The 17229-nt window shown below is 37.2% G+C and overlaps 1 protein-coding gene across 1 annotated transcript in view; it reads right to left on the bottom strand.

The window, feature by feature from the left end:
- Window positions 1-17229, bottom strand: part of CDH12 (cadherin 12) — a 234760-nt gene that overhangs the window by 49279 nt on the left and 168252 nt on the right. Inside the window, exons 5-6 of the mRNA XM_018065476.1 lie at window positions 16672-16859; window positions 2984-3237 (exon numbers count right to left, since the gene is read on the bottom strand). Of these exons, the coding sequence (XP_017920965.1) occupies window positions 2984-3237; window positions 16672-16859 (442 nt within the window). The remainder of the gene's footprint in view (window positions 1-2983; window positions 3238-16671; window positions 16860-17229) is intronic.

Here is a 17229-nt window from a genome sequence, read left to right as displayed (position 1 = left end):
AGATAGTGAAGGACAGGGAAGCCTGGTGTGCTGCAGTCCATGGGGGTGGCAAAGAGTTAGACAGGATTTAAGGACTGAGCAACAAAAAGAAGACAAATAATAGAAATATAAAGGAAACAATAGCTAGAAATTAAGCTCATGGCAAGAGGGGACAGGACATGAATTACTTGTGGGGGCATTACACCTAACTGAACATTTCTTCTAAAGTTGTGTAGTCCCAGTTAATGCCATTGCTTTCTGGCTCTTTGCTATGCTCAGTGATGATGAAATAATAATATTAATAAAATACTCAGTGATGTCGAATACCCTAGTCTTAAATTAATACCAGGCACAATAACCCCATGAAAAGGGTAATGCAAACCAGTAAAGCAAAGGAAAACAAACAGAACATACCTACACATGCCAAGTAATTTGTCATTTTGATGCTAATTTTTTATAACATATTTTTACTATCATTTTTATGTGAGCAAACATGTTTTCAGGCTTAGAAGTGATTCATACTCCACATTTCTCAACTGATTTGATTCAAGTATACTGTTTCCTCCAAAGACATGAAAGTAAGACAACTTTTATGTTGATTCTAAACCACCTCTGTCTCTTGACAACTCCTCATGGGGATCAATTAGATCCATCTGTGTCTACAGCTTCAGTGAATTGGGCTGCCACCCATTAGAAATAAGACTAAGGATGGCTCCCTTATTTCAAAGTAGCTCTTGTCAGACACTAGCTTCTGTGACATGAAAAACAAAGAAGATAGGCTTGTAGCTGGAGAATTTCTCTACAGTGTAGCCTTCCTTTATTCCACACACTTGGGTTGGATCTAATTATTTCCTTAGCTTAGAAGTGTGTAATTCTCACCTTTACCTTTACAGGGTGATATTTTTAGTTGCAAATGCTCTGATTTTTTAAAAGTATTTCATTAAAATAATATTTTGTTCTTATCTTGACCCTATCATTCTATGACCAGTATTCAAAATAGAACATAGCAAATTAAACAACTTAGCATGTCCCCTAAGATATCATGTCCCATTTTGTCCCACAATTCTCATCTATCAAAGTGCAGAGAATTTCAATCCATATTTATTTACATTTTTTACTGCTTTCTTTACAACCTTCAGTATTTCTTCCATTCTGTTTACATTCTTGAAATTACCTGTAAATCTACTCAGCAAGCATTTTCTACTTTCACAATGACTAGCAGCACACACAGGGTGTTCAGGAACAAGACTGATAAATGATGACAGATTAATGTATAACAACTACTAATGCAGCAGATTCTTGAGAATGCCCCTGTGAACACTGAAAATAAACAGACTTTTCTGGACTTTAACTGAAAGTGAATCATGCAATAATTTGAGCATGTGTAACAAGTTGAACCCAATGAGGGAATGAGCCAGGATTCAACCTGATAGGTAAGGGTGCTAAATAATGGCACTTTTTCTTCCTTTTCTCAAGACGAATGTGCTCTTTTAGAGTTCTCTCTTGATCACAGACATGCTTCGAGAAGGAAGGCATCTAGGCCATTTTAGGGGATAGATTTGACACATAAAAAGAGCAGAGCTTCTATGCTTTCAAGCCATTGCCTGAGAGTTTTCTCTATGCTATGAACACATTGAGGCTACCGCTGAAAGGTTGATTTTTTTTTTTAATCACTCAATACCCCATGACTTAAAATCTTGTATGCATCTATGCATTTTTCCTATGGCAACAGAGTACTGTTTTGCTTTAAAATCTATTTAATATGTTCTTTGGTTTGGATTTTGTATGCTAAGCTTCGACTCCTTAGCATTAGAAGATTCAGAACAAACCCCGTTTTTCTCTCTGTCCCTTTTTCAGTTTGCATCTGCTAATCTCAAACTCCCAGTCCTTCCCTCCCTCACCACACCTGCCCTTGGCAACCACAATGTCTGTGAGTCTGTTTCTGTTTTGTGGATATGTTGTTTGTGGTTTTTTTTTGGTATTGTATTCCCCACCCCTCCTGTCCTTTTTGTAGGTGCATCAACACACGGCACAGATTAAGTACCCAGAAGAAGCAAAGCTGAATCAGAACAAATCTCAAAATATCTTACAGGATCAATTTATAAGTGAGGAAAAGGGAATGCTACCATGTTTGAGCAATATAAGTGACATTTATGGGTGGGGGAAGAGTGAGTGTTTCCTTACACTTTCTTTCTCTTGCTTTGTCTTACTGATTGCTTTGTCGGACTCACTACTCAGCAGCCGTATGCCAATAAGGAGCTCCTTGCCAAGTCTGGACTTTGAGCAACTCCACAATGCATCTTACCTTAAATCTGACTGCAATTGTGCTTCTATCAGGAGATACCATTGCCACAGTGAAAAAAACAAACTGCAAATTATGAATGGTCGAACAATCTTTTTTCAAACACCAACTTTGGGTAGGGGACAGAGATTTTAGAATAATTGAAAAATGTATTTTATATATATGTGATATTTGGGGCACTGAGAATGTATCTTAATATTGTTATTTGTGAGACTCATCCTTTTAGGCTGACTACTAAATCTCTTTTGTGGATAAAAAACTGAGGTTGATCAGCTTGAGTGACAAGTCCAACATCCGGTCACTACTAAACCCCGTTACAGGGATTGCTATCAGATGTTTTTGCTCAAAACCTATGAAGTGAAAGTTGTTCAGTCGTGTCTGACTCTTTGTGACCGCATGGACTATACAGTCCATGGTATTCTCCAGGCCAGAATACTGGAGTGGGGAGCCATTCCTTTCTCCAGGGGATCTTCCCAACCCGGGGATTTGAACCCATGTCTCCCACTCCCACATTGCATGAGAATTCTTTACCAGCTGAGCTATCAAGAAAACCCAATGGCTCTTCCTTTATTCTACTTACCATGAAAAGCCTTTACACTTTCAAGCATTGCATTCTATAACTAAATCATTCATACAAGCCTGGTGAGTCTTCTTTTCATTCTCTTTCTGACACATAGAACAGAAAGCACTGCTTTTTCTTACCTAACGGCACTGCTGCCCACGTCCAGGTCTTGTGCTGTGACAGCACCAATGATGGTCCCTACGGGAGTGTCTTCATAAACCTCCATGGTGTAGAGCGGCTTGCTGAACACCGGCGGCTCATCCACGTCCAGCACGCTGATCTTCACCGTGGCCGTGTCCTTGAAAGGGCCCGCGGAGTGAAACCGGTGGTCCAGGTGAACGTTGGAGGCCTCTACTTTAAAAGTGTAAGCTTTCTTTGTTTCAAAATCTAATGGCTATAGGGGGGACAAAACGAAAGTGAGAGATACTTTCATATAGGATGTGGCGAGGATGACGGACCTTGCTGCAGAGTCACTTGCAAGTTAGTAGCAAATTATCATTTCCCTTTAAAAATCAGTGGATAAGGGAAGTAAAAGTTAAACAGCTTAATAGAAGAGACCGCTTGTAGAAGTGCCTGGGTAACTTGTAAAGATAATCAATTGCATATATCTGCTGTTGTAACTAGTTACAACAGCAGATCGTCTGTGGAGTATTTTCTGCTCTTATTCAATACTGACATCTGGTGGATCTAAGCAGTAATTACAAATACAACAAAATTGAAATTAATGCTTTTTTTTTCCCCCCCCATTCCAGCTGAGAATTTGGTGTAGCAAAATGTATTTTGTTGTTGGATGATTTTTATTATTTTGATGATAATACCCTTTTCTATTAAATATTTTTGAATATCTAAGTGTTTTTGCTGTAAAAACGTCTATGTGTGTTGCTGAGGTCTGTTCCGTTTGAGTCTTCGTGACCCCATGGACTACAGCGCGCCAGGCTTCCCTGTCCTTCACTATCTCCCAGAGTTAGCTCAAACGCATATGAATTGAGTTGGTTATGCTGTCCAACCATCTCATCCTCTATTGTCCTCTTCTCCTTGTGCCTTCAGTCTTTCCCAGCAGCAAGGTCTAGTTTTGGGCCTTTGTATTGTCAGCTTTACACACATAATTGGTAGGTACTATAATACATTATCAGGATATTTGACCAAGCCTTAAGGCTTTGAGCATATATAATTAAAGAACAACATTAGACAGAATATTTGGATGTAATTTGTCCCTGGAGTCATTGATCCTTGATTTTTCACTTTGCTTACATTTACCCTTTTTCTGAAATTAGTTTTATGTTCCCAATAACTATAAATATTACATTATAAAAATATGCTGCTGCTGCAGTGCTTAATTAAAATGAAAACTTTAAGGTCACTGGCTCTGACTTCTAATCACCTGTGACAAACTAAGACAACATGAAATTAACATGAATATAGTTAATTAACACAGTGATTTTCTGGGACCTTTAGAAGTTTCTGCTTTCTCAATTAATTCCCTCTAGTATGACTCCAATGTTGTGTTCACATGTCCCTTTTGGGCCTTCGTACACCTGGAGGAAATAAAGTGGGTACCTTTCACTCTTTTAAGGGCAAGATTGCTGTTTTAGGCATTTCCTGAGAAAAAGGGAAAAGAAAAGGAAAAAAAATTGCTATGAAATCAATAAATCACAAATTAATCAAGTTTATTATAGCAAAAAGTAACACTTCTCAAACTTGAAATAAAGTCTCTTTCACAGTAATTTTCACTCAGGGGGATCTATCTTTATTTTCCCTGTAATTATTCCCTTTACTTTGTTTAAATTTGTCCAGTTTTCACTCATATATTTATTTGCCTTGGATTCAATGTTTTATTTTCACTTATTCAGCTCATAAGTTTTTACATACAGTACTGATTTTCTTCAACTTTCATCTCTTTCTTTCTAAGACTTTTCATGTGTCTTAAAACTAATATAAGTAGAGTTATTGCACAATATGCCATGGTTGATATTGTGGCTATTGGTTACACAGATAGAGACATAGTATCTCAATAAAGAGATGATCCCATAATGCTACTGGTTTGATCAGCCTACAGCTTAAACTACTGTGTTTTCTTAAAGGAATCGGGCTCAAGAAAAGAAAACCAATTGCCAGAAAAGGATAGTAAATATCTTTCAAATCAAAAACACAAAACTGTTAACAATTACTGAGAATTTTTACCTGGAATGAAGATGACAAGACAAAAAAAAAAGCACAAACCTTTTCAAATATTGAAAGGCTCTCATGTTGAACATCAGTTTGGTATACTCTATGTCTTTCAATGGGGAGTTAACAATAATTTAGTTTACTAAATATGTCAATTTTAAGTTAAAAAGGAAGAAGTTTCTAACAAATCAAACCACGTAAAATTAAATTAACGTTAAAAGATATTGATTGCCTACTGGTATTAAGACCTGGAAAACATCCCAGGAAGACAGAAGAGACAAAGATAATATGGTTTTCCATCCTGCTTACTGCCTGAGTTGTCTGTAGAAGTACTAAGTCTCCCATCTTTTGATGTATTCAAGGGGAATTGGATGCCAAAGAGATATCTGAGTTATGTATAATTTATAAGCTGTGCAAACTTATAAAATATAGCTTGTTTTTTCAAACTCTAAATGCTCCATAAATGTTAAACAATATAATTTTTATCCTAGTTATCCATAACTTCTGGTGTAAGACAATTTTGACTTCATCTTTGGTCCGTTTGTCTAGAAAGCTATTTGATCTGCCGTGGCTGTCACTGACACCCTTGTACCAGAATTAACTCCCTTAAAATGAAAAAGTTGGTACCAGCCATTCTTCCTTTCTCTGTCTACTTCTCCTAGATATCGGAAGGCTTCTGATTGTGGGATTAGGCAAATTATTTCTTGACAAAATCTCAGCTTTATTTACCTACTTAAAAAACATGCCACTGTTACGGACTTGCCACTGATGGACTTGTCTCCCCACTTTGAAAGTCATTTCAAGTCCAGAAACGAAGGGAAAACTAAAACCCAGAGGGATGGTACAGGGAGGGAGGAGGGAGGGGGGTTCAGGATGGGGAACATGTGTGTACCTGTGGCGGATTCATGCTGATGTATGGCAAAACCAATACAATATTGTAAAGTAATTAGCCTCCAATTAAAATAAACAAATTTATATTTTTTAAAAAACCCATTTTTTAAAAATTTCCTTTTAGGAGATCAAACATAATTTCTGTCTTTTAAGAACTCCTGACCTGTCATTGCAGGCAAATACTTAGTGGTTGTGGAGATAAAGAGTGAGATGAAATAAACTTTCCGTACATACAGATATTCTTTTAAGACTGAAAATGTACATCCTGCAGTGATCAAATAACTGAAGAAAATTGTAGGAGAAATGTCACAGTAATATCTTAGATGGCCTTACTTCTTCATGATCCTGGCCCTTAGGTAATGCCATTTTATAAAACTGGATAAGTCAGAAAGAGAGGGGGAGAAAAAAAAATCAATACCAGTCTCTCTCTAGTTGACTTTATCCAGCTGATCTGACAGACTGCCCTCCAATTTTGTGGCTGCAGGGTAAGATGGGGTGGTGCTGAGGAATGAAGTTCATCTAACTTTGCAATCAACAAAAGTCTTATTATTTGAAATAAGTATAGAAAAAAAAACAGAACTTTTTGTTATCGTTAGGAAATGAATCATTTTCTATAACAGAAATCCATTATGATGAAGTTAATTTAGTTCTGCCACATTAAATAGAAAACTTTGCGGTACTGCTTGGGGCACATTTAATTTTATGAACCTTTCTAGAAAAGTAAGGAAATGATTGATTGAAGAGAATTCAGTTGAGTAGCTCCTTCTCCTAGGGATGTTTCAATAAAGGAAGGTTAGCAAAGTCAGAGTTTTCAAGAGGTAATTCATATTGTAGGGAGTAGTATGGTAAGAAAAAAAACTGTGGAGAAATGAAATAAGATATTTTTAAATGTTCTTTAGAATATAAAAGGAGAAATTAATCAAGATATTATCTTTTTGCTTCTATCTTTTTATCCACTTTCTCTGCTTTTACTTTGGTGAGGTCCAGGTCATGTAAAGCTACATAAAATATTAAGTGCCAAATGATTTTCTCATTTCAAAGAGGGAAGAACAATTTTTGTCATAAAATACAAGAGAATAATCCCCTGGGCTCTTTCAGGCCATGTCACTTTTCCAGAAAATGTTGAGCAAAAATGGGTAGCTAGAGTTATATTTTGAGGAATCTGAGAAGCAGCTTTGATTACCAAATTCCAGCCTCTCCTGAAGATTCTTGCCCATAGGACAATATAATCTCTTGTATAACTTTATGCCCTTGAGTGTGTGAGGGTCCTCTGAACTGAAATCATGGAATGCAGTATTATACCATGAATTTGCTAAGTTTTACGGAAAAATAAATAATGCAAATATAATCAAGGTCTTTAATCACTTAACATTGAGTTAATTACAAGGGAGATTTTTATTTAAAGGGTCTGATGTAATCATGTGAGGTTTAGTAGAAGCTACTAATTGCTCCTGGCCTTGAAGAAGTACATCTGTGATGTAGGAGCCCACCTGCATATGGTAACTGAGACTGGACCTTGACCAACAGCCTGCAAAGTAAGTAGGGCCAGCAGTTGTAAAGCCATAAAGAAATGAATTTTGCCCAAACTAGTACACTTAGAAAGAAACACACACACACACACACACACACACACACACACACACACACACACACAAAACAAAACTATAAGCCTCAGATCAGTTGTAGCCCTGGTCTATACCTTGATTTCAGCCTGGAAGACCCTGAGCATAAGACTCATTTATACTCTGCTCTGAGCCGCAATAGCGTGTGCTTTCATCACTCTTTACTTTCTGCTCTTCTATATAGCTTCTATCTAGTCAAGGCTATGGCTTTTCCAGTGGTCATGTATGGATGTGAGAGTTGGACTATAAAGAAAACTGAGCACTGATGAATTGATGCTTTTGAACTGTGGTGCTGGAGAAGACTCTTGAGAGTCCCTTGGACTGCAAGGAGATCCAACCAGTCCATCCTAAAGTAGAATCAGTCCGTGGAATGTTCATTGGAAGAACTGATGTTGAAGTTGAAACTCCAATAACTTTGGCCACCTGATGCAAAGAACTGACTCAATTTGAAAAGACCCTAATGCTGGGAAAGATTGAAGGCGAGAGGAGAAGGGGATGACAGAGGATGAAATGGTTGGATGGCATGACCGACTCAATGGACATGAGTTTAAGTAAACCCGGGGAGTTGGTGATGGACAGGGAGGCCTGGCGTGTTGCAGCCCATGGGGTCACAAGGAGTCGGACATGACTGAGCAACTGAATTGAACTGATATAGCTTCAGTTTTTATGATGAACACATATATCTTTCACCATAGTAGTAGAGTCCTCCCTCTGAACAAAATGCATCCTTTAGAAACAACTCTATCCTTTCAATCATATTACAGATCTTAATGGTTAATGGAAATAAAATTCTCAATGAACTCAAATAACTGAAGGCTGTAATGTATCTGAAAGAGAAGATGATTTTCAAGCAAGCAACTAAGGAACAGATTTATACTAGACTGAACAAGGTTAAAAAGACACTAAGAACAAGCTCTTGTAAAGTAGGTTTATGACATTAATGTGTGTGTATGCATGTGCTAAGTCGCTTCAGTCATGTCAGACTCTTTGCAACCCTATGGGCCATACCCTACCAAGCTCCTCTGTCCATGGGGATTCTCCAGGCAAGAATACTGGAGTGGGTTGTCATGCCCTCCTCCAGTAGGTCTTCCTGACCCAGAGATCAAACCCACGTCTCTTATGTCCCTCCTGCATCTGCAGGCATGTTCTTTACCACTAGCCCCACTTGGGAAGCCATTATGATACCAGTCTAAACTACCTAACTTTCAGACAAAGCATCATTTTATAGGGAAAGCCAAGTTCCCCAACCAATTAAGTAGTTTTGATCAATACAGTAATCAATTCATGTATTTGTTCCTAGCACTTTCTTACTCTATAAGAAATCACTCTAGAACTCTACCAGTACTCGTTACATATTAAATCATCCAAAGATGATGTCTGTACCTATTTCTTTAATTGATTTATTCAAATTAATTTAAATCTACATAATTTGAATCAAATGTTTGATTAGATTTTATTACAGTAGGAACTGAAGATCTCTTGGTTTATGAGTTAAATTAAGTCCTTTTATTTTTTTTTCTTTTTATAGAAGAGGGGTAGACAGAACAAATAATACATAAATAATTCTTTTCAGTTAGTGGTAAGATTTATGAGGAAAACAGTTCTAATGGGACAGAAAAACAGCTGGGGAGACATTGCATAGAGCAGATAGGATGCACTTCTCTGAGGACGTAATGCTGGAAGTGGAGTGCGAAGAACCAAGTATGAGGAAATCAGAGGGAATTGAACCTTAGGGAGGAAATTAAGGGCAAAATTCCTGCGTATTTTATTCCTCTTTTCCGCACATATTGCTTGAATATTCAACTGTGTGGGCTTGCCTTGTGGCTCAGTGGTAAAGAATCTGCCTGCAATGCAGGAGATGCAGGAGGTGTTGGTTCAGTCCCTGGATCTGGAAAGTCCCCTGGATAAGCACGTGGCAACCCACTCCGCATTCTTCCCTGGAAAATCCCATGGACAGAGAAGCCTGCAAGTCTCCAGTCCATGGGTCACACAGCTGGACACTAATGACGCGACTGAGCACACGCAACACGCATCCTACAGTGTGCTGGATGTCATGATAGATGTTGGAAATGGACAAGAATCCCCCGTAGAGTTCACTCTCTCCTGGATTTGATGGTCAACAGTAAGATAAATAAGCAAACTGTAGCATCCAAAGTGATCATAAGTGCTATGGAAAAATCCAAAACTTGAAAGACATATGTGTATAGCGTATCGGGGATTAGATGAGGAAGGATGTGTGAGAGAGAGCTATGGGAGGGCCTGGTATCATCTACACTGAGGAAGAAATTCAACTCAGTGTTTCACACAAAAAAATAGCCAAATGTTATTTTGTTTGACTTTTAAAAGTGGTCACATTTTCAGATGAGAAAGTTCCTTTAGTAAGAGGGAAAAACAATGAAATCTGGCCATTCTTAAAACAGATTTTTGTTTTGATAAATTTAAACAATATTTCAGTTCTAAAATTAAAAGTAAAAAAAAACTCTGAAAGGGCAGTAAAATTACAGGACAAAAAGTGTCTGTCAAAAAAATATTAAACTGAAGGAATATACACTTAATGCAATGTATCTCTATAAACATCGTTACAGTACTACTCATTAGAAATGAATTTAATTTTTCTATGGGCAAGTTATCAAGGATTTTGTGCAGGACTGCAAATTTTTGAGAATTTAATGCATTAAGAGTCATGGCATCATATCTAACTAAACCTGTATTTCAGTGACAATATTTTTTGGAACAAATTCACTAAGAAAAAACATAATGCAAAAGGGAATTAGAAGAACATCTAGCATTTTGTCTGAGGGCTTATGGTGATATTTTCCCTAAGAAAGAGAAGATTTCATCAACTGTTATAAATGTCTAAGCAAAATATGCATCTTATAGGCACATGCAGTATAAATCATGACCATCTGGAGGGACAATTATATTTTTAATTTCTTGTACGATCACTGTCACATTTTACTTCCAACCTATATTGTTCTTCACAATAGTTAAAACTATGTGCTTTAAAACATATACTATAAATTGACTGCAACTTGTGTAGTCTTGAAGTTACTTTTCTCCAATGAGTTTCATATTTCCCATTTGCATAATCAGTGAAACAACATTTTTCTAAATATCTTAAAAATATGTTGAACTCTGCATGGGACTAAGGACAATATTGCATCTGAAATTAAAGCAATAAACCAACATGAGACATTTTTTTAAACAGAGATTTAAAAACCCACATGTTTCAAGCATTTCCTTTATCATGATGACACAGATATAGTAATGGCAAAGTGTCTTTAGGGAATTAAACTATAGCAGAAAGATCAGATGCATTTAAAATTTGAGCCACCATAAAGTCTCATATGTGCTTGGCCAGAAATGGTAACTTTTGGGGAAGAGAGTAAGGTGGGATCAGTATTGCCTGGGGGACACAAGGAAGTCTTTGGTGAGAGACATGGGTGACAGCCATGTTAAAAAACAGGAAAACATGAAGAGAAATGCTCAGGAAGGGTGCTACCTTCTATGTAGCTGGAAAAACAGTACAGCATCTTCAGTAGAAACTGCAATGAGTTTGTGTGGTTGGCATGTAGTGAGTGAATGTGTGTGTGTGTGTGTGTGTGTGTATGTGTGTATGCAGGGGATGGTAATAGAAAACATGCTATCTGCTCTTTATCTTAACAGTGATGGAACCCAGAAGCACATGAAGCACAAGAGTAAAATTCACTCAGAAAGGAAATGGATGAACATTAGGCGGATGGCTCAGAGAACAGCCTTTGTAATAGAAGAAGAAACAAGGGTGGTTGTAAGTCAACCCATGAGGAGGAAATTTTTTCAGGTTTGGGAGGGGATCAGTGGCTGGGCTTCCTATGCTATTCGGTAAGGGGAATTCAGTGGTAATAGAAGTGGCATAAAAATAAGCCTAGATTTCTGTTTTAAGGAACTGGAGAGGAAGTAGGGTGTTATCCAGGAAGGAGCAAATGGGAGCAGGCACGCTGCTGTTGGGAGAAGTAAAGGAATTCAGCTTTAGATACTTTGAGCGTGAAAAGACTATCACACACACGTTAGAAATGTTTACAAGGCAGAAAACAATCTTCACTGGTTATGTCAACTTGGGGGAGTATTAAGAGTTGAGCCTGGGGAAGTTAGGTGAAAGAAAGTGAACGTTGCTGATTTGCTTCTGACTCTTTGTGACCCCATGGTCTATACTGCCCATGGAATTCTCCAGGCCAGAATACTGGAGTGGGTATAGCCTATCCCTTCGCCAGGGGATCTTCCCAACACAGGAATCGAACTGGGGTCTCCTGCATTGCAGGTGGATTCTTTACCAACTGAGCTATCAGGAAAGCTAGGTGAGATGCTTAAAAACAGAAAATGACAAATACAAAAATAATATAATATTTACAGAAACAAAGAACACCTCATATTTTTCTCTGAAATTTTCATGTTTGGCAAAAACAATAAATCGAGGTGTATGCTTGGCTGTGTACAACAGCTGAGTGCCTCCCAGTCGTGTTGGACTGTTTGTGACCCTTCAGACTCCTCTGTCCATGGAATTTTCCAGGCAAGAATACTGGAGTGGGTTGCCAGTTCCTTCTTCAGGGGATTTTCCCAACCCAGGGATAACACCCAGTTCTCCTGTGTCTTCTGCTTTGCAGGCGGATTCTTTACCGCTGAGCCACCTGGGAAGCCCAAACAAGTATTCCTAACTGTGTTTTTCCAAAATTAACCACGTGGTGGTGCTGTGCTACCAAATCAATTGACGTCAATTCACTCCCTTGCCACTGAAGCCAGCAAAAAGGAGTTTAGTGACACCAGTGCATAAGTAAAATGTCCAGTGAAATCAGTAGAGAGTTTAGCCTATTTATTTAAAATCCGGAGGAAGAATAAAATACTTTATCCCTTAACGTTTTTAAGGAAAAACTAAATAATTATCCTGTGTATTTACTGTGATCACAATTATGGTTATTCGAAATGAAATAATATTCTTATGTAATAGCAAAATAGTAAGGATTTATTTTTTAGTTCCAAAGAGGTTTTACTTATCTTTAAATAAATAGGAAATTACTTTACCCTTCTTTATTTTAAACAGATGCTATCACTACTTATGTAAAAATAGTACAGAGCTGTTTTAGAAATTACTCAAATTATTAAAATTGCTCTTTTGCACAATATAAGTATTCATCTCAGTATTTAACTGCCTAAATCTCTTAATCAGTAACAAGAAAACCACAGTGTGCATGTACATAAATATGCGTTTTCAGTTCTTGAATATTTATAACTCATGTTAACTTTACATTTATATTTATATCAAGTAAATACATATTATCACTTACGGACTTCTCAGGTGGTGCTAGTGATAAAGAACCCACCTGACAGTGCAGGAGGCATAAGAGACTTGGGTTCAAGCCCTGGGTAGGAAAGATCCCCTAGAGGAGGGCATGGCAGTCCTCTCCAGAAGTTTTGCCTGGAGAATCCCTTGGACAGGCAGGCTATGGTTCATAGGGTCACACAGAGTCATACACAACTGAAGCAACTTAGCATGCACATTCTTACTTATCCAGTAAGATATAAAAACTATGGACTATAAACATATATTTAATTTAGCTTTTCTTGTAAGAATGAAATGGCTGAATTTAAAATGACTTCTTCTCTCATTTTAAATGCAACCCATGGTCTAATTATTAGATGTGACAAAAAAATTTTAAGTTATATTAACCTGACTTCGTTATTGTTTATATTGTTATAATACTAAGCCATATATTAGGGCACTTTTTATTTATTCATACTTTCCGTAGTGCAATAGGACATAAGTATAAAATAAGAATAGTTTCTTTAAAAAAAAAAAAAGCAGTATCTTGTGGCTTGGAGAGATACATAAAGCTGCATAATGTTATTCTGAATTCAGAATGACACAGTGAAATGACATTGTCACAGTGCTCATAAACTGGACCCAAGTTGAGGTTTAAAAAATAAAAATGCCTTTTTTTCATTCTGAGAAGCTCATGTAAACTTGACCATCATTTTTAATCCACTTATACCTTCCATGCATAGAGAAAGAGGAGAGAGGGAAAATAGTAAAAGGAAACTAAATAAAGATTTTGGAAATGCAATCATAACAAGAATGTGTGTTTTAGAGAATTTTAAGCATTTTAATTTATTCTTTAGTGAGATAAAAAAGAAAATCACTCCAAAAACAAAAAAGCAGATGATATTTAAAAACAGATATATTCAAATGGAGAATATGTATTTTTAGACTTTTTATAGGCATGTAATATACTTAAGAATATAATTTCTATATGAATTTGATTTCATATCAAAAATTTTCATTGCAATTCTATGCTGAGCTATTGAGAGAAAAGTTTCCAAAAGTAATTTTAACATCCTTAGGGAACCTAAACACTGCTGTTGATATTTACATACAAATTTATTATTGTACATCTACTTTTCCTGGGACTGAATAAGTTGAAGATACAATTTTCTGAGAACTCTATGTATATATCCATAAATAGTCTTTTAATAGAGCTTTCCCTCAGGAAAAAAAAAATCTGTTTAAAGAACTGTAGGCCAACTAGTACATGAAGAGATGCTGAACATCACTAATGACCAGGGAAATGTTAACAGCATAATGAGATACCACCTCATATATGCTAGATTGGTTATTATCAAAAAGACAAAAAAAATAGCGTTGGAGAGACTATGAGGAAAAAAGGGTCTTTGTACATTATTGGTGCAAATATAAATTGGTGTAGCCATTATGGAAACCAGTATGTAGGTTGCTCACAAAGTGGGCTTCCTTGGTAGCTCAGATGGTAAAGCGTCTGCCTGCAATGCGGGAGACCTGGGTTCAATCCCTAGATCGAGAAGATCCCCTGGAGAAGGAAATGGCAACCCACTCCAGTACTCTTGCCTGGAAAATTCCATGAGTGGAGGAGCCTGGTGGGCTATGGTCCATGGGGGTCGCAAAGAGTCAGACACTAACTTAAAAAGACATATGCAAACCCATTTTCACTGCAGCATTATTTTGTTATTGTTATTTAGTTGCTAAGTCACGTCCAACTCTTTACGACCCCATGGACTGGTGGGCTGCAGTCTATGGGGTTGCACAGAGTTGGACACGACTGAAGAGGCTTAGCAGCAGCAGCAGCAGCGGGCTCCTCTGTCCTCCACTGTCTCCTGGAGCTTCCTTAGGTCTTCCCTGGTGTGGCTCAGTGTTAAAGAACCTGCCTGCCAGTGCAGAAGGAGTGGGTTCAATTCTTGGGTTGGGAAGATCCCATGGAGAAGAAAACAGACACCCACTTCAGCATTCTTGCCTGGGAAATCCTTGGACAGAGGAGCCTGGAGAGTTGCAGTCCATGAGGTTACAAAAGAGTCAGACATGATTTAGTGACTAAACAAAAACAGACATCATTATTGACAATAACGAAAATATGGAAGCATCTCAAATGCCCACTGAGAGGTGAATGGATAAAGAAAATGTGGTATATACAGTCATCCCTTGGTATCCACAGGGCATTGACTCCAAGACCCCTTGCAGATACCAAAATCCAAGGATGCTCAGATCCCTTATATAAAATGATAGTATTTGCATATAACCTTTGCATATTTTCTGTACACTGTAAATATTTTTTATATCACTTTTAATATATAATATAAGTAAATGCTATGTAAATAGTTTCCTGTATGCAGCAACTTCAAGTTTTGTCTTTCAGAATTTTATATGGAACTTTTCCCCTAAATAATTTGGCAGTTGATTGAATTGTTGGATATGAAATCTGCAGTTACAGAGATACAGAATAAAATCTTACTATTTATGACAACATGGAGGAACGTTGAGGACATTATGTTAATTTAAGTGAAATAAGTCAAACAAAGAAAGACAAATATCATATAATTTCATTTATCTATGAAATCTAAAACAAACAAACAAGCTCATAGATACAGGGAACTGATTGGTATTGCCAGAAGTAGAGGCTGGGTAGTGGGTGAAATGGGTGGGGTGGGGTGTGGCTCCTATTCTCAGTCATGTCCGGCTCTTTGCAATTCCATGGACAGTAGGCTGCCAGGCTCCTCTGTTCGTGGGATTTCCCAGGCAAGAATACTGGAGTGGGTTGCCATTTCTTCTTCCAGGGATCTTCCCAACCCAGGGATTGAACCCAAATCTCCTACATTTCTTGCATTGGTAGGCAGATTCTTTACCACTGAACCACCTGGGAACACCCCAGTGAAACGGGCAAAGGGAATCAAAAGGTTTTTTCTGTTTCTTACATTTCCGTATTTCTTCATGCCCCTTCCTGACAAAAGACAAACTACATATCCTGAGATAATGACATATTTCTAATATTTTACTCTTCTTCTATATGAATCAAATTAACATAACTAGAGGGCTTCCCATCATATTATACCTTCTTGCCTTCTCCCTCCTTCTGGTTAATTTTTCTGTTTACTTGGCACATCATAGCACCCTCAAGCCCAGCTTTACCCTTTCTCATTTCTTCCATTCACCTGTAGCAGAGCTTGCCCATATCAGAATTCATCCACTCTGAGGTCTAGGCTCATGAACAAGTGTGTGTTAGATACTGATATTCTCATAAAAGTAGCAAATAGGGCGAGGCCAAACCTGGTATACTTAGTGTTTACTTCTATAACTTATTTTTAAATTAACCTTTTCATCTAAGCTGATAACAATGACAAATTAAATTAAAATTAAACTCTGATAAGAATTTTTTAATGACTTAAGCGAATTAATAGGCATAGTTGTTTCAACATAAAATATGCATGTGTGTGTGAGTGCTAAGTTCCTTCAGTAGTGTCTGACTCTTTGAGACCCTATTTCACTTTCCTCTGTCCATCATATTCTCCAGGCGAGAATACTGGAGTGGGTTTCTATGCCCTCCTCCAGGGGATCTTCCAGGGATCGAACCAGCATCTCTTATGTCTGGTGCATTGGCAGGCACATTCTTTACCCCTAGCACTACTTGGGAAGTCCAGCATAAAATATATACCTGTTGAATCACAAAATAAAAGTTGGGAATGAATATTTCCTAGTTACCCAGACATTTTTTAATTTAATATATTCCTCATTGAAAGGAAATTAAGATGTCTCTCATTTCCTTTGTGTTGTTTAATTTTTATTGGGTAATCTATTCAAAAATATGTCCACGTACCTTTTTCAATTTGATAACTCCTTCTTGTGTGTCCTCATCTGTGACGATGTCAAACAAATTTCCTCCATCTCCTGGAACAATATTGTATTCAATTTCTGCATTTTGTCCAAAATCAGGATCCACAGCTTTTATTCTTCCAATAGCTGAGCCAACAGGAGAAGACTCAGGAACTTTCAGGTGGAAAATGCCTGATGAGATACATTTATATTTTTTGTTTACAGTGAATTTAGTCAAATATATAAAATTACTTGGCTTGAAAATACAGTCTACAGAAAATAAACCAACTGAAAGACATAATAGTGCAAAACCAAAAGGCAGTTTGTTCTCCAATTAAAGGTTATAATTAGGAGTAGTATTTTCACTTTTCACTTCAAAGGATTCTATAGTAGAATTTTAATCATTAAAAATAGAAAGTGTTGAAATTACTAGAAGAAGTATTTTACATACTAACACCATCTAATACTTGCACCTAGTATCAAATATGAAGGTGAGGATATCCATGAAATAAATTGGTACTAATGTAAAAGAATCCAGGATATAAGACGTAGATTAAAAAGA

The sequence above is a fragment of the Capra hircus genome, chromosome 20 (genome assembly GCF_001704415.2).
Source record: "Capra hircus breed San Clemente chromosome 20, ASM170441v1, whole genome shotgun sequence".
Lineage (NCBI taxonomy): Eukaryota > Metazoa > Chordata > Mammalia > Artiodactyla > Bovidae > Capra > Capra hircus.
Note: the sequence above shows the minus strand (reverse complement) of the source record. Positions and strands in the feature narration are given on the sequence as shown.